Source organism: Podarcis melisellensis, assembly GCF_964234715.1.
Source record: "Podarcis melisellensis genome assembly, contig: HAP1_SCAFFOLD_248, whole genome shotgun sequence".
In the NCBI taxonomy this organism is placed as follows: domain Eukaryota; kingdom Metazoa; phylum Chordata; class Lepidosauria; order Squamata; family Lacertidae; genus Podarcis; species Podarcis melisellensis.
The window spans coordinates 62,109-82,440 of record NW_028112959.1 but is presented as its reverse complement, the minus strand read 5'-3'; the positions used below and the strand labels follow the sequence as shown (position 1 = coordinate 82,440).

The following is a 20,332-nucleotide window of genomic DNA, read 5'->3' as shown; positions in this document are numbered from 1 at the left end:
TTCCCGCGCTACCCCAAATCCCGCCCCCAGATGTTGCCCCTCTTCCTTCTCCTCCTCCTCGCACGTCTGCTTCTGTTGTGGAAATGTGGGGTGTGAGCCCCCCTCCCAAACTGCCTGCATTTCCCGCAAGTGGAGCTTCTGCGCCGAATTGCTGCTCTGCTCCATAGCTCTAGGGGCGCGCGCTTTCGGAAAGGGGAGGAAGGAGGCAGGGGAGGACACACACCCCCCGTGGATATTGCAGGGAAGGAAAGGAGAATCGGGATCGAGGACTAAGAGGTAAAGGGATCGCGGGGGAAGGAGGGGGGAGAAAAGGACCCAGAGACCCCGCCAGCTCCCCCAAGCGCCTTCCGTGGGCCCCGTCGGCAGGGTCTGGATCCCTGCACGTGTGCTGCGAAGGGGGCTTTCCTTCGCCCCCTAGGCGCCTTCGCAGGGGCGGATATGGGGCCCCCACCCTGGGAGTCCCCACGACGGCCTCCTTGACCCGTTTCCCCCACGTAGGCATCCCCGGGGCGCTGTGGGGTTCGCGGGAAGAGAGTCAGGCCTTGAAAGAGTTAACGGGCGCTACAGACGCCTGGATAGAGACCTCACCCCCGTCCCTCCCTTGCTCGTCTTGGGGTGGCCCCTCCGGATGGAAAGATGGGGCGCGCATGGCGAGGGTTGGGCCGGGCCAAGGGGGCCTCCGGGTGCAGGGGAGAGGCTGGGAGAGAGGCAGGGGGTCGAGGAAGTGGGGGGGAGGGAGGGGAGCATCCCAGCAGCATTGGGGGGGGAGAGCTAGGAAGACCAGCCTTTGGGGAGACCGCTCCATTGTGGCTTCCTTGAGGAATCTCCAGAGGGGGCGCCTTGGCTTCTCCCTCCTACCCAGGAATGGGCCACGCCTTCAAGGCGACCAGAGAGGGATCCCTGGAAAGTGGGGGGTTGTGTCCCCCCACCCCTTCCTTCCTCAAGCTCCATCCTCTTCCCACCCCATAAGCCCCTGCCCTGTCCAGACACAGAAATTCTGCCAAGTCCAACCACTGTTCACCCTGGAGAGGAGAGAAAATCCTGACAGGAAGAGGGGAGGGGGGAGTCCTTCTCAGAAGCGGCTCTTGGTTTCCGCAATTCCACCCGGGAAGCAGCCAGAAACCTTTTCCTATCTCTCAGGCTTCCATTTTTAAGTGTCTTTTCCACTGCCTGGTTCACTGAGGATGAGGATAATGTACACCTGTCATCAGAAACAGGTGCAGAGTCCATGGAATGGCTCTCAGGATTGATATGGAAGTTGCACCTCAAAAGCATTCTGTTCCTCTTATTCTTTCTAGGCAATGTCAGAGTGACTGACAAGCTGAGATGCAATCCTTCAGCATCCGATGATAGCAATTGCATGAATCTTCCCAGTCAAAGGACCCATTTTCATGATAGACAGTACCTGTGGCTGGAGGCTCTACACACAGGGTGTGCCTATACAGGCCAAAGACTGCCAGTATTAGCACCGGTGAGGTGTGTGACCGCCCCAAATTTACAGACTCTATGTGAATGAGAGTTTGTGGGTGGGATTATCCTTTACGGCAACGCTGTGATTTTCTCCACCCATAACATTTCGTGAGCTGATATTGCAGTACGAATTCCAAAATAACTTTAAAAAATCACAAGATGATGATGATGATGATAAAAATAAAATTTTATTTATACCCCACCCTCCCCAGCCAAGGCCGTGCTCAGGGGGATGATAAGAATAATTGCAGTATTTAACCCCCGCCCATCACGTTGGGTTTCCCCAGCCACTCCGGGGAGCTTAAAATACATAAAAAAGAGAGTAAAACATCAAACATTAAAAACACCCCAATGCAGCTGTCTTCTAAATGTCAGAGAGTTGCCCATTTCCTTGCCCTCTGAAGGGAGGGCATTCCATGGGGCAGGAGGCCCTCTGGTTCCCAGGAACTTCACTTCTGCCAGCAAGGGAACCAGCAGAAGACCCTCGGAGGAGGACCTCCCTGTCCAGACTGAGTGATGGGGGTGGAGACGCTCCTTCAGGTCCACAGGGCCGGGGCTATTTATGCTTAAGGTTGCAGATCTTGTTCCTCCATAACGATCTCCAGAGCAAGTTCCACGCATAATTAGCAGAGTAGCAAAAAATGCTCAAAGGCAGCAAAAAAGTAATTCAACTGAGAAATCTATTACAGTGGTACCTCTGGTTGCGAACGGGATCCGTTCCGGAGGCCCATTCGCAACATGCGCAGAACACAAACCATGTCTGCGCATGTGCAGGTCACGATTCACTGCTGCAAATGCATGTGACATCATTTTGCACGTCTGCACATGCGCGAGCGGCAAAACCCGAAAGTAACTGGGTTGCCATGGGACACAAGACAGAAACGCACAACCTGAAGCAAACGTAACATGAGGTATGACTGTACTGAAGACAAATAAGCATAACAGGATCCAAAAAATAGCAAAAATGTAACTCACAGTAAAACCCTGATTTAGCATACCAAAACAGCACTCAAGTAAGAAACAGACAAACAAAGTAGAGTAATAGCTGAATATGAAGTGGGAGCAGGCGCATTTCAATACTGTAATTTATATATAATTCAATGTCAGAGTAACCCTGGGACTAGATAACAAGCCTCCAGGTGGACGTGCCCCACCAGCCCTTCACGTTCCTCTTCCACACGGGCAGAATCTGCCTTCTGGACTGTGGGATTCACGGTTGTTCTCCTCCTCTCCATCCACCAGGGCTTGACTTCAGGTGCAGCAGAATTCCCCAGCCCCCCAAGGATTTGAGACCCATCAGATTTCCTCACCTGGTTCAGCCGGCCGGTTGAAGCCATTGCTTGAACCCCTGTTGCATGCTGACAGCTTCTGGAAGCCACAGGTGAGAGCTGAGTGCAGGGTGGGCATGAAGGGTGGAAAAATGACCCCAGAAGGTGCAGGACATGTCCCCCACCAAAGGAACTACTTATCCCCAACACCCCATGACATCTCGATTCAGGTACGTAGCCGTGTTGGTATGACGCAGTTGAAATAAAAAATTACAAATTATTCCCATAGCACCTTAGAGACCAACTAAGTTTTTTTTAGGTATAAGCTTTTGTGTGCATGCACACTTTATCAGATACACTGACACAGATGTCACCAGACCCTTGTTTATCGTGGGAGGGTGGGGTGGGGTTTTCCTCAGAAGGGTACTCCTACTACCATCTCCCACTACCCTTCACTATATGAAGAAGTGTGCATGCACACGAAAGCTTATACCTAAAACAAACTTAGTTGGTCTCTAAGGTGCTATTGGACTATCTGGCTACCTACCATTAAGTACAGTTATCTCCTTGCCTTGAATATCCTGCTTTTCAGTGCCAGATTAGGATAGTCCTCTGTCAGAAGACAAGCAGAGGATCAGGCAGCACATCATCATTATAAAGAACCATTGGGGTGGGTGTTTCCCATGTGCCAGCTGCTTTCCTTCTGCTTCTCCTGCTCTCTCCATGCAATGCAAGGCATGAGGGCAGAGCTCCATCTCCAAGAACAGGAGCTTCCCTGAGCACCCATTCAGCTGATTCCAAGCACCAAGCCTTGTCACTAGTTCTCTGACTGACCCAGACCACAGTCCCTGGAAGAGATGAAGGCCTGGGTCTCCCAAAATGGTCCATATGGACCTCCTGAGGTCAGCGGGACTGTGCAGGGGATTCATGAAGATGTAGAGGTGGAAACGGGGGCAACCACTTGATTTGAAAGGCATTCTCAGAGGACAACGGTATTCCAAGATCATGCTGTGTTATTAAAGATGATTGAGGATTATGAAAGTTTCCTGATCCATTTGACACTTTTCATTTCCTAAAAATTGGGAACATGGGGAGGACATGGGAGAATGTAGGAGATGTTGAAATAGGAGAAGGTGCTAATGGCGATTGATGTATCCATTTTTTGTGTCTGTTCTTTCTCCTGAAGCCTAAACAGGATTTCCTTTCTGCCCACTCTGAAAAAGGTGATGGAGAAGAAAGAATTGCAGGGGACAAGGCACCTTTCGTTTCATTAGGAATAGCCATTAAAATGTGTGAAATGTGGAATATGCTTCACTGAATGAGCACACATAGTTCACATCAACGAACACAAAAAGGAAAGAACCCATTTAAAGGTATGGAGTGCGGAAAGAGCTTCTCTTTCAATGCAACACTTAGAACACACCAGCGGACTCACAGAGAGAGAAAACGTTTTAAGTGCAGGGAGTGTGGGAAGAACTTCAGTCATAGTGGACACCTCAATGTACATCAACGGACTCACACAGGGGAGAAACCATTTAAATGTATGGAGTGTGAAAAGAGCTTTAGTGATAGTGGAAAGCTGCGATCACATGAACGGACTCACACAGGGGAGAAACCATATGAATGTATGGAGTGTGGAAAAGTTTTCAGTCAGAATGGAAGCCTTAGATCACATCAACGGACTCACACAGGGGAGAAACCATTTAAATGCATTGATTGTGGAAAGAGCTTTAGTGATAATGGAAACCTAAGAAGACATCAACGGACTCACACAGGGGAGAAACCATTTAAATGCATGGAGTGTGGAAAGGACTTCAGTAAGAGTGAACACCTTAGATCACATGAACGGACTCACACAGGGGAGAAACCATATAAATGCATTGATTGTGGAAAGAGCTTTAGTGATAATGGAAACCTAAGAAGACATCAACGGACTCACACAGGGGAGAAACCATTTAAATGCATGGAGTGTGGAAAGAGCTTTAGTAACAGAGGATACCTTAGAAATCATCTACGGGTTCATACAGGGGAGAAACCATTTCAATGTATTGAGTGTGGAAAGAGCTTTAGTTTTAGTGGAAACCTTACAACACATCAACGGACTCACACAGGGGAGAAACCATATAAATGTATTGAGTGTGGAAAGAGCTTCAATCAGAGTGGAGACCTTAGAAATCATCTACGGATTCACACAGGGGAGAAACCATTTAAATGTATCGAGTGTGGAAAGACCTTTAGTGAAAATGGAAGCCTTAGAACACATCAACGGACTCACACAGGGGAGAAACCATTTAAATGTATCGAGTGTGGAAAGACCTTTAGTGAAAATGGAAGCCTTAGAACACATCAACGGACTCACACAGGGGAGAAACCATTTAAATGCATGGAGTGTGGAAAGAGCTTCAATCAGAGTGGAGACCTTAGGAACCATCAACGGACTCACACAGGGGAGAAACCATTTAAATGTATCGAGTGTGGAAATAGCTTTAGTTTTAGTGGAAGCCTTAGAAAACATCAACGGAGTCACACAGGGGAGAAACCATTTAAATGTATGGAGTGTGGAAAGAGCTTCAATCAGAGTGGAAAGCTTAGAGGACATCTACGGACACACATGGGAGAAATCATTTAAGGGTATGGACTGTAGAAGGAGCTTCAGTCAGAGTGGAACCCTTGATTTATGTCAACAGACTCACACAAAAGACAAACCATATACGGTAAATATCAGGAAAGTAGATAGAAATTCACTCTTAGTGGAAGTTCAAAATCAACAGACTTATGGACAGGAAGAACTTTAAGAGTTTAAACCTGTCATACCATCAACAAACTCAGAGGGGAGAAGCAGTTTAAATGAAAAGACTGCAGAAAGTGCCTTCTTTATAATGGAGCATTTAAGGAACAGGGACGCGGGTGGCGCTGTGGGTTAAACCACAGAGCCTAGGACTTGCCAATCAGAAGGTCGGTGGTTTGAATCCCCAAAACGGGGTGTGCTCCTGTTGCTCGGTCCCTGTTCCTGCCGACCTAGCAGTTTGAAAGCACGTCAAAGTGCAAGTGGATAAATAGGTACTGCTCCGACAGGAAGGTAAACAGCGTTTCCGTGCGCTGCTCTGGTTCGCCAGCAGCGGCTTAGTCATGCTGGCCACATGAGCCGGAACCTGTACGCCAGCTTCCTCGGCCAGTAAAGCGAGATGAGCGCCGCAACCCCAGAGTTTTCCTTGACTGGATCTAATGGTCAGGGGTCCGTTTACCTTTACCTTTATTTAAGGAACATCCAGGGACTCTCACATGGGAGAACCCATTTAGATGTATGGAGTGTGGGATGTCTTCCTCTCAGAGTCCACTCTGAGCAATAAACTCAGCTGGAAATCATTCCTAAAAACATGAAGTATATGTGAAGTTCTGGTGTTGATATGTAAAACTGTATAATAATGAAATAGGGCAACATCTCACAATGGTGAGTATAATTTTAGATGAAAGTACCTTTGGTTTTTACACCAAACTCTGTCCCCACCCCACCGCATGATCTCCACGCACTGCTTCTTCACCAGAACTTCATCGCTGCCTCCTGCCCTGCGCGTTCTGAAGAAAACTTGGAATACTGAAATTGAATGGGAGATTTCCCCCCAAGCCTAATTTCAAGAGGGGGAAGGAGGGGCTGCAGGTACCAGGAAAGTCTCCTGGGGGGTCCACCTTCATTCATGAACCCCATGGGGCAACCCCAGAGCTCCTGCTCATTCTGGGGTTTGAGGAAGATGGTCCCAGAAGTTTTGCTTCAATCATGCTTCTCAGGAGTTTTCCTACCAGAGGACCACAGTGCTGTGGCTGCTGTTGTTGCCATGGACTGGCTGGTGAGGGGGGGAGGCACCAGCTGGGGGACCAACAAGGGGAAAAGGCTCAGATCCTGTGGACTGGTGGTGGGATGACAATGAGTAGAAAGAGGGAGAAAATGGAGCAGACCAGAAGGGGAGATGTTGCAAGCTGAGGAGGAAACAGGGTTTGGTGAGCAGGAAGAGCTGGGGCAGAGAGCAGTTCAGGCTCAGAGGGAGGAGAGGAGGGGGCCTGGAGACCCAGAGGAGGCCGGCTGCTGAAGCATCCAGGGAGACTCCCCCTCCTGCTGCGCCAGCACATGCCTTTGCGTCTGGGAGTTAGAACTCTTAGAATGTGGGTATCCCATTTTTCAACCAGAACAAAAACCCGCTAGCCTTTTCCCAGGTCTTTCTTGTCCTGACAGTCATATGTCTTCTCTACGAAGGACTCTACAAAGTTCTTTTCCCTCCCTTTATTTACCATGGGGTCCCAGCAAACTTTTCTGCCTCTAGGGAAAAGAGTCCTTTTCCATTGGACGCCTGGCAGCCCAGTGCCAAATCCGGTTGCTCCAGAGAGAACGGAAAGGAGCTGTAAACGCCCTTGCGCTCTGACACGCACCAGTCACTTCCTCCTGGATCTTGGTGCTGCCAGTGCAGCTGCATTTACGAGAAAAAGAGAAATTGGAAACCGAGCCCAAGTCCCCTGCTATGCAAACTGGCCATTGGACCAGCCTTGGGGCGTCTTCCTTGGGAAAAAGGAAAAGTTTCAGATCTCAGGTTCCCCGACAGGGAATGAGAGCTTTGATTGGCGTTCTCCCCTTCCAGTTAATTGCCTCTCTAATTGCAGAACCCCAATTCTCCCATTCTCCCCACCCCCTCCTCGCTACTTCTTGCCAGGAAGGCTGGGAGTGAAGACCGTAAGCAAAAGAGACAGCAAAGGATGAGAATCTGGGTTGCTGGGTGTTTCAGAGAATCCCGCCCACAATCTTCTCCATTCCTAGACTCACGTCCGCATGCGCTGCTCCTGGCCATCCCGGGGTCTTTTGCTAGATTAATTTATGGCCAGCCTGGGGCTGAAAATAAACTACCAAAAAACTAAATTACTGACAAAGAGCCTCACAATGGAAGAAAAAAAAGAACTTCAAGTAAAATCAGGCCTGGAAATTAAAAAAAGGTTAAATACCTTGGGATCTGGATTTCAAATAAAAGTTTAAATTTCTATGAGGATGATTCTAGTAAAGTATGGAAAGAATTTTTTTAAAAAAATATATGGAAACCTGGACCAAACTCCATCTCTCTGGGGAAGAGTCTCGGTTGTGAAAATGAATATCCTACCCAAAATGATTTTCTTATTCCAAACAATACCCATTTTAGGAGAAATGAATTGTTTTAAGGAGTGGAAAAGGGAAATGTCTAGATTTATATGGAGTGGAAAGAAACCTAGAATTAACCACCAGTTATTAACAGATAAAAAGGAGAGAGGAGGTTTTGCATTGCCAGATTTGGAATTCTACCATGCGGCGGCAGGATTGGTTTGGATAAAAGACCGGATTACACTAAAAGATACGGACATGTTAGATTTGGAAGGCCACGAGAATCGGTCTGGATGGCACGCTTCTTTAATGTACAAAAAAGTGAAGGTCCACAGGGGATTTTTGAGCCATGTGATAAGGAAATTGTGATATAAAATCTGGAAGAAATATAAAGGACTACTTGAGCCAAAAATACCCTTGTGGACATCACCAAGAGAAGCCATATACTCATGTTAGAATATTTACAACTAGCAAAACTGATGGGAAGAGTCAGAGGAGTATTGAACCAGAAAATATTTGGAGAATGGAAAATATTTGAGGATTATAGAAGATCATAATGAGTGTTAGAAAAAATGTTGGAATGAAACTACTTGGCTTTAGTAGAAATGCTATAAGGAATTATGTACAAATAAGTTTTAAGCTTTAGGGCTTTTTTTGGTAAGATAAGGTTAAAATAAATTAAGGTAATTTAATGACAGAATATAGCAAAAGATGGAAAGTATTTGCTGAGATAATTAATAACTAGAATAAAAAAAGGGAGGTGTGAGGAGGTCGATGAAACAAGTTAACGAAAGATAAAGATTTGGGAATATTGGATTTGTTTTTAAATTTTTTGTTTGCTTTTGTTTTTGGTTTTGATGTATTGTGTGTTTTGTTTTTTGTTTTTTTCTTCTCTTTTTATTGACTTGTATAGTTTAATTTTTTTGTCTATCTTTTTTCCTTTTCCTTTTTTTCTTTGTAATTCTAAATTCTCAATAAATATCTTTTTTTTTTTTAAAAAAGAGGATTATAGATCATATTGTACCAACCACACCATATTAGCAGAACTTGAGTGATACTTGTAAACACAACAAATGCTGTTTGTGGAGTAGACTGGGACAATATTAAAGAATATAAAACTGTGAGGGAAAACAACGGCAGTATAAACAGTACCATGAGAATGATTGAAAGACTCATTTTGTCAGAAGTCTTTTTTATTTAATTAAGAAGATTAAGTTTTTTTATGCACATAAATCTGCTTTTTCTTCTTTCCTTTTTCTGTATTTTCTTCTTTCCTTTTTTCTTAATTGTTTTTTCTTAATTGTCTTTTTTGCAGTATGAGATTGTAAATTCTTTGTATATGTGTGTAGTTTAAATTAATAAAGATTATGTTAAAAATAAATAAATTTGTGGCCGGCCTGATCAAGCGTTGCTTCCTCTGGTTAGCCCCACTGGAACTCCAGTTCTTTTCAGACCCTGGGGTCACTAGAGGACTGGTGGCTCCTCCTGGCAAATGGACTGGTGCGCGCTGGATCACCATTCCTTCCTTGCCCCCAGAATCCAGCCAACCGAAGGTCCCATCTGGGGTGCCATCTGTTGTAAACAAAAGCTGCCCTTCTTCCCTTATGGGGGACACAAGAGCCCTTTATAGAGTCCCTTGTAGGTTCTCCATCGGTAGGAAAAAAACAACTGAGGCAACCAGAGACTATTGACTATTGAGAAGCAAAGCATCTAGTAAGCCTGATCTTTATTGATCTCTTGCAACAGGGTGCTCCCCTCACACGCAGAAAAGGAGGAGGACCCAGAACAAAGGTGTGCCTGCCTTTATATAGACATTTTAAATTCCCTGCCCTGGAGCTCCAGACCACCCCTCCATACATCACAGAAGGGGTGTAACCCCAGACCACCCCCCACAAACATCATACCTGCATCACAGAAAAGGTGGTCTGCAACAGAAATTTGAATGTTGTCGTTTTTCCTGCCTGCCAGGTTATCTGATAATGCCTTATCTGATTCCCTTTCCTGGTAGTCTGGCCATTCCTTTGAGATGGTGATTTCCCAATTCCTGAGACAATGGGAAGGTTCCCTACCCGCTCCCTCCTTGCAGAGTAAACATTTGGTCAGTTTGGGAGTCAAAATAGTTTTAGGACGGTCTTCCTGTGCTGCTCCAGACATGTGGTCGACATATCTATGTATGTGCTTGCTTGGTACATTTATGAGCATTTATTATATATATAAGACCTTAAATTTTTTATTACATAGTTCATCCAGTCCCGCCTTTTGCATGATGAATTCTGCATTTACTTTAAATAAGCAGGGAGACAATATACCGTCCTCCTTTCCCAATTTTGTTGTTCCATATCCAGTTCAAACTGTAGCTTCTTGTCCAACGTGGAGATTTCTCAGGAGACAGATGAGGTGATCAGGCACTCCCATTTCTTTAAGAACTCACCATAGGTTGCTGTGGTAGACACAGTCAAAGGATTTTGTATAGTCAATGAAGCAGAAGTAAATGTTTTCTAGCTTTCCCCATAATCCAGCGCATGTTTCCAATTTGGTCTCTGCTTCCTTTGTCCCTTCGAAATCCAGCTTGCACTTCTGGAAGTTCTCGGTCCACATACTCCTTAAGCCTGCCTTGTAGCATTTTAATAATAATTAATAATAATATTTTTTTTATTTATACCCTGCCCTCCCCAGCCAAGGCCAGGCTCAGAGCAGCTTACAAGCAATAATAAAAACAAGATGAATGATTACAACTTAAAAACAGAAATAAAATACAACATTAAAATAATGGAACATTAAAATATACCCTCATTGCAGGAGGAAAAGGAAAAGAAAGGGCGGGAAAAGAGAGGGAGGGAATCAAATTGGCTCCAAGCCAAAGGCCAGGCGGAACAACTCTGTCTTACAGGCCCTGCGGAAAGAAATCAGATCCTGCAGGGCCCTGGTCTCATGAGGCAGAGCGTTCCACCAGGCCGGAGCCAGAGTTGAAAAGGCCCTGGCTCTGGTTGAAGCCAATCTAACTTCCTTAGGGCCTGGGACCACTAGGGTGTTGTTATTTATGGACCTTGAGGCTCTCCATGGGGCATACCAGGAGAGGCGGTCCCGTAGGTACGAGGGTCCTAGGCCGTGAAGGGCTTTAAAGGTCAAAATTAGCACCTTAAATCTGACCCTGTATTCCACCGGGAGCCAGTGCAGCTTGAAAAGCACTGGGTGAATATGCTCCCATGGCAGAGACCCTGTGAGGAGCCTCGCTGCAGCATTCTGTACCCTCTGGAGTTTCTGGGACAGCTTCAAGGGCAGCACCGCATAGAGCGAATTACAGTAGTCAAGCCTGGAGATGACCGTCGCATGGATCACTGTGGCCAGGTCGGGGCGGGAAAGGTAAGGGACCAACTGCTTGATGCGGCGAAGGTGGAAAAATGTCGCCTTGGCTGTTGCTGTAACTTGCGCCTCCATGGAAAGGGAGGTGTCTAGGATTACACCCAAACTCTTAACGGAAGGCAATGGCACTAATTGGGCCCCCGCAAGAGAAGGGAGTTGGTCCCTCATCCCCATGCCATCCCGACCTAGCCATAGGACCTCTGTCTTCGAAGGATTTAGTTTCAATCGGCTCCCACAAAACCATCCAGCCACAGCTTCCAAACATCTGGTCAGTGTGTTCGGGGTCGAGTCAGTGTGGCCATCCATCAGCAGATAGAGCTGAGTGTTATCAGCATATTGGTGACAGCCCAGCCCAAAGCTCCGGATAATGTGGGCAAGGGGGCGCATAAAGATGTTAAAAAGCATTGGGGAGAGAATTGCGCCCTGCGGCACTCCACACACCAAGGAGTGGCGCGACGACATTTCCCTCCCTAGTGCCACCCTCTGTCCCCGACCAGAGATAAAAGAGCACAACCAGTTACGGGCTATGCCCTGTATCCCCACGTCTGTGAGGTGGTGGTCCAGAAGATCATGATCGACCATGTCAAAGGCTGCTGACAAATCTAAAAGGATCAGCAGTCCTGACCCGCCTCGATCCAGTTGTCTACGGAGATCATCTGTTAGGGCAACCAGAGCCGTCTCCGTCCCAAAACCAGGACGGAAACCGGACTGAAATGGATCTAATGCCGATGTTTCCTCCAGAAACCTACCAAGCTGTTCATAAGCATAACCTTGCTAGCGTGTGAAATGAGCACAATTGTGTGGTAGGTGGTGTGGGATGTGAAACACAAGAGCAGTCAATTACAACATTCCTAGAGAGAAGGTGGGGAGGGGTATTACTCAGAAGGGTGGTGGGAATGGGTGATTGGCAGGTAGCTGTGATGAGCCTGTTGACAGGCTCATCACAGCTATCTGCCAATCACCCATTCCCACCACCCTTCTGAGTAATACCCCTCCCCACCTTCTCACTATATAGAAGGGTCTGGTGACAGGCTCATTACAGCTATCTGCCAATCACCCATTCCCACCACCCTTCTGATTAATACCCCTCCCCACCTTCTCTCTATATAGAAGGGTCTGGTGACAGGCTCATTACAGCTATCTGCCAATCACCCATTCCCACCACCCTTCTGATTAATACCCCTCCCCACTTTCTCACTATATAGAAGGGTCTGGTGACTTCTGTTTCAGTGTATCTGAAGAAGTGTGCATGCACACGAAAGCTCATACCTAGAACTAACTTAGTTGGTCTTTAAGGTGCTACTGGAAGGAATTTATTTATTTTTTTATTTTGTTTTGACTATGGCAGACCAACACGGCTACCTATCTGTAACATTCCTAGAGTGTACATGTTTAGACATGGGGAGGAATGTTTGTCCTGCCAGCAGGTAAACTTCCTGTTTCCCTCTGGGCTGGGACAGACTTCCTCTGCATGTGACTAGAGGTGGGCGTGGCCTCACCTGTGCAGGTAATGATAAAAGTACAGGGCAGGGGCAGCCATCTCTCTCTTGCCTCTCTCCCTTCGAAGAAGCAACATCTACTAAGCCAGTGTTTCCCAACCGGTGTTCCGCGGCACACTAGTGTGCCGCGAGACGTTGCCTGGTGTGCCGTGGGAGGGAGGCGGGCGAGTCGGGCGGCGAGAGGCGCGGCGGCGGCGGCGAGCACACGCGGGGCGGCGAGCGAGCTCCCTCCCACATCCCATCGCCGCTCGCTTCGGCTGGCCTACTGGGCTGTCGCAGGCGGAAGGCCTGCGCATGCGCGAGGTTTTCGCGCCTTCGGGATTCCCTTCACGCCTTCCTCCTCCCGGGTCCTTGAGAGCGCGGGAAGCGGCAGCGCGAGACCGGCGTTGAGACAAAAACGCAAAGTTCCATTCAGGGCTCCCCTTTTGCCACGTCGTCTCACAGTTTGGAAGATAGCAGCTCTCCAAATTAATAGTCCTCTTTGAATAGGCGGGGCCTGAGCGTTCCACCAATTTAGGCCTCCTGTCGGGATGTGATATGGCTCCACCTTCCTCAAGGTGGTTCTGCTTTTAAATATTTTCCACCCTGTCACCATGAGGACTAGCGACTTCTTTTCATAAAATATAAAATCGCTGCTCCTTGCTCTCGTGAGACTGTGTGTTTTAATTCGAAAAGGGTGTTCCGTGTACATTTGTGCGAGCTGTGCTGTAAAAAAAAGGGGTCTGTATCCGTTTGTCAGTGGCAATTGGATGGCCGGATACTGCAGTGATGGAAAAGTTTTTGAAAAGAAAAGAACTGGACTCTGAACAAAATTTGGAGCCAGATGAGAGCCCAAGTATGAGTGGGCATGAAAAGAAAGCAAAGATGGTTAGCTCAAGCAAATTCTCTGGCACAAGGCAATATAGCGAAAGCTATATTTCATTTGGATTTACTTTCACCAGAGATGCAAACCAACCAACTCCACTGTGCGTGGTGTGTGGTGAAAAGCTAGCTAACAGTGCTATGGTCCCAAGCAAACTTAAACGCCATCTCCAAACGAAACACCCTTCGCTTCAAAACAAGATGCGGACTATTTTGTTCGCCTGCATGAAAACACGGAGAAACAGGCAACTTTCATGAGACAAACCTCAAAGGTAAATGAAAGAGGTCTTAAAGCTAGCTATCACGTTGCTGAACTTATAGCCAAGTCAAAAAAGTCGCACACTGTGGCAGAGACATTAATACTTCCCACCTGCAAAGCTATTGTAGAGGAGATGCTCGGACCTGAAGCAGCTAAGGAAATAGCCAAAGTCCCTCTCTCAAACAACACAATTTCCAGACGTATTAATGACATGTCTGCAGACATTGAAAGTGTGGTTTTGGAAAAGATCCATAGCAGTGAGAAATTTGCATTACAACTTGATGAGTCTACTGATATCAGTGGACATGCTCAACTCTTGGCCAATGTGCGTTTTGTTGATGGTGATGCAATTAGAGAAAAATTCTTTTTCTGCAAGGCATTGCCAGAAAAAGCAACAGGAGAAGAAATTTTTCGGGTCACATCAGAATACCTTGAACAAGGAGGACTTAAGTGGGAAAACTGCACAAGTGTCTGCACCGATGGAGCTGCAGCCATGGTCGGGCACACCAAAGGCTTTGTAAGCAGAGTGAAGGAAAGAAATCCAGATGTGATCGTTACGCATTGTTTTTTGCACCGTGAGGCCCTCGTAGCCAAGACTTTACCAGCAGACCTAGTTCATGTGTTGGATGATGTTGTGCGCATGGTAAACTTTGTAAAGTCACGACCCGTGAAAAGTCGCATATTTGCAGCTTTGTGTGAGGAGATGGGAGCGAAGCATAAAACCTTGCTGTTTCATACGGAGGTCCGGTGGTTGTCGCTTGGCAAGGTCTTGGTTCGTGTGTATGAGCTGCGGGAGGAACTTAAAGTGTTTCTGACAAATGAGAGGTCAGATTACGCAAAGCTGCTTGCAAGTGATGAGTGGTGTGCAAGGCTGGCATACCTGGCAGATATATTTCATCATCTGAATGAACTGAACACACGAATGCAAGGCCGAAATGAAAACCTGCTTACAAGTACAGATAAAATAAATGGATTCCGTTCAAAGGTGCAACTCTGGCATCAACACGTGGAAAGTGGCAATCTTGAAATGTTCACACTCACCAAGCAATGGCAAGGTGTTCACACTGCTGCACTGTGTGAGATAATAGGTAAACATTTAAAAACTCTCGAGGGGAAGTTGTCATTTTATTTCTCTTCAGTCTCCACTGAATGCCTTGACTGGGTTAGGGACCCTTATAGCTCAGCATCAGTTGGTGGAAAGGACATGACTTTACAGGAGCAGGAGGAACTAATTGAACTGAGACAAAATCGTGGTTTCAAGCTAAGATTTGCTGATCTACCTTTGGACAGATTTTGGTTGGAAACTGCCAAGGAGTTCCCCCTTCTGGCAAACAAAGCTATTTTGACATTTCTCCCATTTTCCACTACATATCTCTGTGAGTTGAGCTTTTCAAGCATAATTGCTATAAAAACTAAACACAGAGAGAGACTGAGAGCTGTTGACGAAGAGCTAAGTGTGTGTCTTTCTTCGATTCCAGCCAGAATATCAGCTTTGTGTTCAGCCAAACAGGCTCAGGTTGCGCACTGAATAAAGTATTTTATAATTTTTCATATTTCTGTTTTCTTACTATTTCATAATAAAGTAATTATAAAATACTATCTTTGTGTTTATTTGATTCCTATTAAAGAGAGTTACTTTATATATAGTCAATATAGGCACAGAGTTAATTTTTTAAACATTTTCTAATGGTGGTGTGCCTCGAGATTTTTTTCATGAAACAAGTGTGCCTTTGCCCAAAAAAGGTTGGGAAACACTGTACTAAGCTAAAGATGCCCTCTTGGCTCCCAGCCAAGAGAGGAGACAGGGACTGTCTTCTTATAAGATAGACTCCAAATGTATATTACTTCATTAAGCCAAAGTCTGCCTTCTGGGATCTGATTGTGAACAGAATGTGAGTAAACTCTTTTTATACTTTTGTAAAAGACTGGGTCGTCTCTTCTCTTTTATGAGGGAATAAGGGGAAATTACCAGAATAGTTATTATTAGAGAGGCTTAAGCGAGCCTGAGCAAACGCTGCCATTGCAAACTTAAAATAAAAGGGAATGTTTTACTCTGCTGATATTGGAAACTTGTTAACACAAGTTGGATAAGGATATAATCAGATAATAAATACTCTCCTGCATCCTTGAACATTCCCACAGGTGGAGCATTCTTTGGCACTGCCCTTCTTTGGGATGGGGATTCATGTGTTGCAGGAACCCCCCCCCCCCGCCCAATCATTCAGTTTGTACAAATAATAATAATAATAATAATAATAATAATAATAATAATAATAATAATAATAATTTATTATTTATACCCCGCCCATCTGGCTGGGCCTCCCCAGCCACTCTGGGCGGCTTCCATAAAAACCACGTTAAAAACTTCCCTGAACAGGGCTGCCTTAAGATGTCTTCTGAATGTCAGGTAGTTGTTTATCGCTTTGACATCTGCTGGAAGGGCGTTCCACAGGGTGGGCGCCACTACCGAGAAGGCCCTCTGCCTGGTTCCCTGTAACTTTGCTTCTCGCAATGAGGGAACCGCGAGAAGGCCCTCGGCGCTGGACCTCAGCGTCCGGGCAGAATGATGGGGGTGGAGACGCTCCTTCAGGTATACTGGACCGAGGCCGTTTAGGGCTTTAAAGGTCAGCACCAACACTTTGAATTGTGCTCGGAAACATACTGGGAGCCAATGTAGGTCTTTCAAGACCGGTGTTATATGGTCTCGGCGGCCGCTCCCAGACACCAGTCTAGCTGCCGCATTCTGGATTAGTTGTAGTTTCCGAGTCACCTTCAAAGGTAGCCCCACGTAGAGAGCATTGCAGTAGTCCAAGCGGGAGATAACCAGAGCATGCACCACTCTGGCGAGACAGTCCGCAGGCAGATAGGGTCTCAGCCTACGTACCAGATGGAGCTGGTAAACAGCTGCCCTGGACACAGATTTGACCTGTGCCTCCCTGGACAGCTGTGAGTCCAAAATGACTCCCAGGCTGCGCACCTGGTCCTTCAGGGGCACAGTTACCCCATTCAGGACCAGGGAATCCTCCACACCTGCCTGCCTCCTGTCCCCCAGAAACAGTACTTCTGTCTTGTCAGGATTCAACCTCAATCTGTTAGCTGCCATACATCCTCCAACCGCCTCCAGACACTCACACAGGACCTTCACCGCCCTCAGTGGTTCTGATTTAAAAGAGAGGTAGAGCTGGGTATCATCTGCATACTGATGAACACCCAGCCCAAACCTCCTGATGATCTCTCCCAGCGGCCGCATGTAAATGTTGAAAAGCATGGGGGACAGGACAGAACCCTGAGGCACCCCACAAGTGAGAGCCCAGGGGTCTGAACACTCATCCCCCACCACCACTTTCTGAACACGGCCCAGGAGGAAGGAGGGGAACCACTGTAGGACAGTGCCCCCAGCTCCCAGCCCCTCAAGACGGTCCAGAAGGATGTTATGGTCGATGGTATCAAACGCCGCTGAGAGATCCAGCAGAACTAGGAAACAGCTCTCACCTTTGTCCCTAGCCCGCCGGAGATCATCAACCATTGCAACCAAGGCAGTTTCAGTCCCATGATGAGGCCTGAATCCCGACTGGAAGGGATCCAAATGGTCTGCTTCTTCCAGGCGTGCCTGGAGTTGTTCGGCAACCGCTCGCTCTATCACCTTGCCCAAGAATGGAAGATTTGAGACTGGGCGATAGTTGGCCATTGTGGCCGCATCTAAAGATGTTTTTTTAAGAAGCGGTTTAATAACCGCTTCTTTCGGCGGGTCTGGGAAGGCTCCCTCACGGAGGGAAGCATTCACCACCCCATGAAGCCCATCGCCCAGTCCTTCCCGGCTAGCTTTTATAAGCCAGGATGGGCAAGGATCCAGGAGACAGGTGGTTGGCTTCACTCGTCCAAGCAGCCTGTCCACATCCTCGGAGGTAACAGATTGGAATTGATCCCACTCAACTTGACTAGACAGAACTCTAGCACTCTCCCACCCCGGCCCTGCTCCCACAGTGGAGTCTACTTCTTCCCGAATCTGAGCGATTTTATCTGCAAAAAACTTTGCAAAATCATTGCAGGAGAACATGTGGCCCGTACTGGGCCCCGATGTTGCAGGTGGTTCCACTATATTGTGAACCACCTGAAAAAGTCTCCTGCTGCTGTTTTCTGCAGATGCAATAGAGGCGGTGAAGAAATTCTTCTTCGCCATCGCTATCGCCACTTGGTAGGCTCGACATTGAGCTCTAACCTGTGTCCAGTCAGATTCGGAATGAGTTATCAGCCACCGACGCTCTAGCCGTCTCAACGATTGTTTCATTGCCCTCAGATCCGTGGAAAACCACGGGGCTGTCCGGGCTCCATGCAATCGGAGAGGGCGCTTCGGAGCCAAACAGTCAATAGCCCTGGTTAACTCCGCATTCCAGCGGGCCACCAGGGAATCAGCTGAAAGGCCATCAACATGGGATAAAGCATCCCCTACCACTCTCTGGAAAGCATTTGGATTCATTAAGTGGCGGGGGCGGACCATCCGAATTGGTCCCACCTCCCTGCAGAGGGGATGGGTCACAGAGAAGCCCAGTTGCACCAGGAAGTGATCTGACCATGGCACTTCTTTCGTTTCGCTTTTACTTAGTGTCAGATCACCAACATCCATAGAGGTAAACACCAGGTCCAAGGCATGTCCGCGACTATGGGTTGGGCCAGACTTATTCAGGGACAGCCCCATGGAGGCCATGCTTTCTACGAAGTCCCGAGAAGCCCCTTGTAAGGTCGTGTCGGCATGGATTTTAAAATCCCCTAGGACAACCAAACTAGGTGTCTCCAGGAGAACATCCACCATGACCTGAAGCAGCTCGGGCAGGGAATCCATGGTGCAGCGGGGAGGTCGGTACACCAAAAGGAATCCTGTACTGCCCCTATTGCCCAACTTCCAGAACATGCACTCGGAAAACTGGGTCTTCCCAATAGGACGCCTGGTGCAAACTAATGACTTCCTAAAAATCACAGCAAACCCCCCCCCCGCCCACATGACCTGGGTTGCTGTGCGTAAGAGAAACCTGGTGGACAAGCAGCGGTAAGGACAGGCCCATCTGCTTCATCCAACCAAGTCTCTGTTACACATGCCAGGTCAAATCCTCCATCCATGATCAAGTCATGGATGGCAGTGGTCTTATGAATCATTGACCTGGCATTGCACAGCAGCACCTTCAGGTAGTGTGGGTATCCCTTGCTGATTCTAGTATCCATCCGGTCAGGACCAGACCCGGAGGCAGGAATAGTCCTCAGACAACGACTAAACCTGCCCCCTCTGTAATGACATGGTCTAATCTTAGCATAAATCCTCCTCCTACCCGTGATCCCTGAGATCGGTTGTCCCAGTGCATCCCCCCCTGTGGAACATGTGAGGAGAATCAGAACTTACAGGGTTAAACAGTTCTGAGTGACGTCTCAAATTCTGAGGCGTGGCTATGTTCACATAGCGGAGTGTTTCTCTGTGTGTGTGCCTTCTTTCGCTTTTGACAGAGAAGCTGAGGGATGGCAGCCAATTCGCCGGGCTGATTTATGTTGTTATTCTACTCATTAAAGACTATTGGAGATAAGAGAAAAGCCTGCATCCAGTTTGATTTATTGCCCACACCAAGCAACTGTTACGAAAAAGGAGCAATGAAGCGAGCTGCAGCTGGCTGGAAAGCCAAACAGGATGTTGATTTTTGGGACTGTACCGTGGGATCGAAAGGACAGTCTATTCACTGTACTGAGCACTGGATGTTAGCTCAGAGTGTCACCTGACATGTACTGGAAGTACAGGGGTGGAGTTTCTCTCTCTGCTGTTGGTGTTTGGAGAGTGCAGACGTGTTTCTCTGTACTGCTGCATAGACAGAAATAAAGGCATGTAAATACATTTCTGTCTGTCTCTTTCCCCCTCCTGGGGAAGACAGGGAGGAGGGAAGAGTGGTGTGTTCTTCTCACGTTTGAGGAGGATCGCCGATAGAGACCCCGCCTGTCTCCTGCAAGGAGTCGCAGACAGGGAGGTCAACAAGTAATCCAAGCCGGGTGCCTGGAGAATGGCACATTCCTCTGACTTGGCTCGAGATTACAACATCTGGTAGCATGTGCTGGTGGTTCTGATCCATGGAAATGGATCCTCTGCACCAAGAGAAGGAAGATAACATCTGCGTGCAGCTGGAAGCTGAACAGACGGCTGGGCATCGAGATGAGCTGATTGCCAAGCGACGGAGCCCCAGAGGTATGGAGGATTTATGGCTGTAAAGTGAATGCGTTAAGGAAAGTTTTCGGTTCACAAAAGTGTCTGCGTTTGAGACAAACCAGCACTGTGGGGAAAAACAGCCGCATACCTTGCATGCCAAGATAAGACTGGTATGCACAGTTGCTAAGCAACGGAGAGTCAGAAGAGCTAACTCTTGCTGACTGGGGGCTGGAACACGGAGTGTGTTTTGTCTACTTCGCTGTTCTTTGCAAGGACATTTAAGCAGCTTGCGGTTTTACTGCCAAGTGGAGAAGGCAG

At 47.4% G+C, this 20,332-nt stretch overlaps 2 protein-coding genes across 2 annotated transcripts in view; both read left to right on the top strand.

Annotated features, from left to right (window-relative positions):
• Positions 1 to 2,712: 2,712 nt before the first annotated feature.
• LOC309362432 (uncharacterized protein) overlaps positions 2,713 to 20,332 on the top strand; it is a gene marked incomplete at its 3' end in the record, with an annotated part of 79,718 nt that continues 62,098 nt past the window's right edge. The window contains exon 1 of the mRNA XM_081931782.1: positions 2,713 to 2,851. The remainder of the gene's footprint in view (positions 2,852 to 20,332) is intronic.
• The window catches only part of LOC309362428 (uncharacterized protein), a 62,301-nt gene continuing 44,850 nt past the window's right edge, over positions 2,882 to 20,332 (top strand). The window contains exons 1-2 of the mRNA XM_081931776.1: positions 2,882 to 2,968; positions 3,934 to 5,287. Coding sequence (XP_081787902.1) covers positions 4,057 to 5,287 — 1,231 coding nt within the window. The 5' untranslated portion in view covers positions 2,882 to 2,968; positions 3,934 to 4,056. The remainder of the gene's footprint in view (positions 2,969 to 3,933; positions 5,288 to 20,332) is intronic.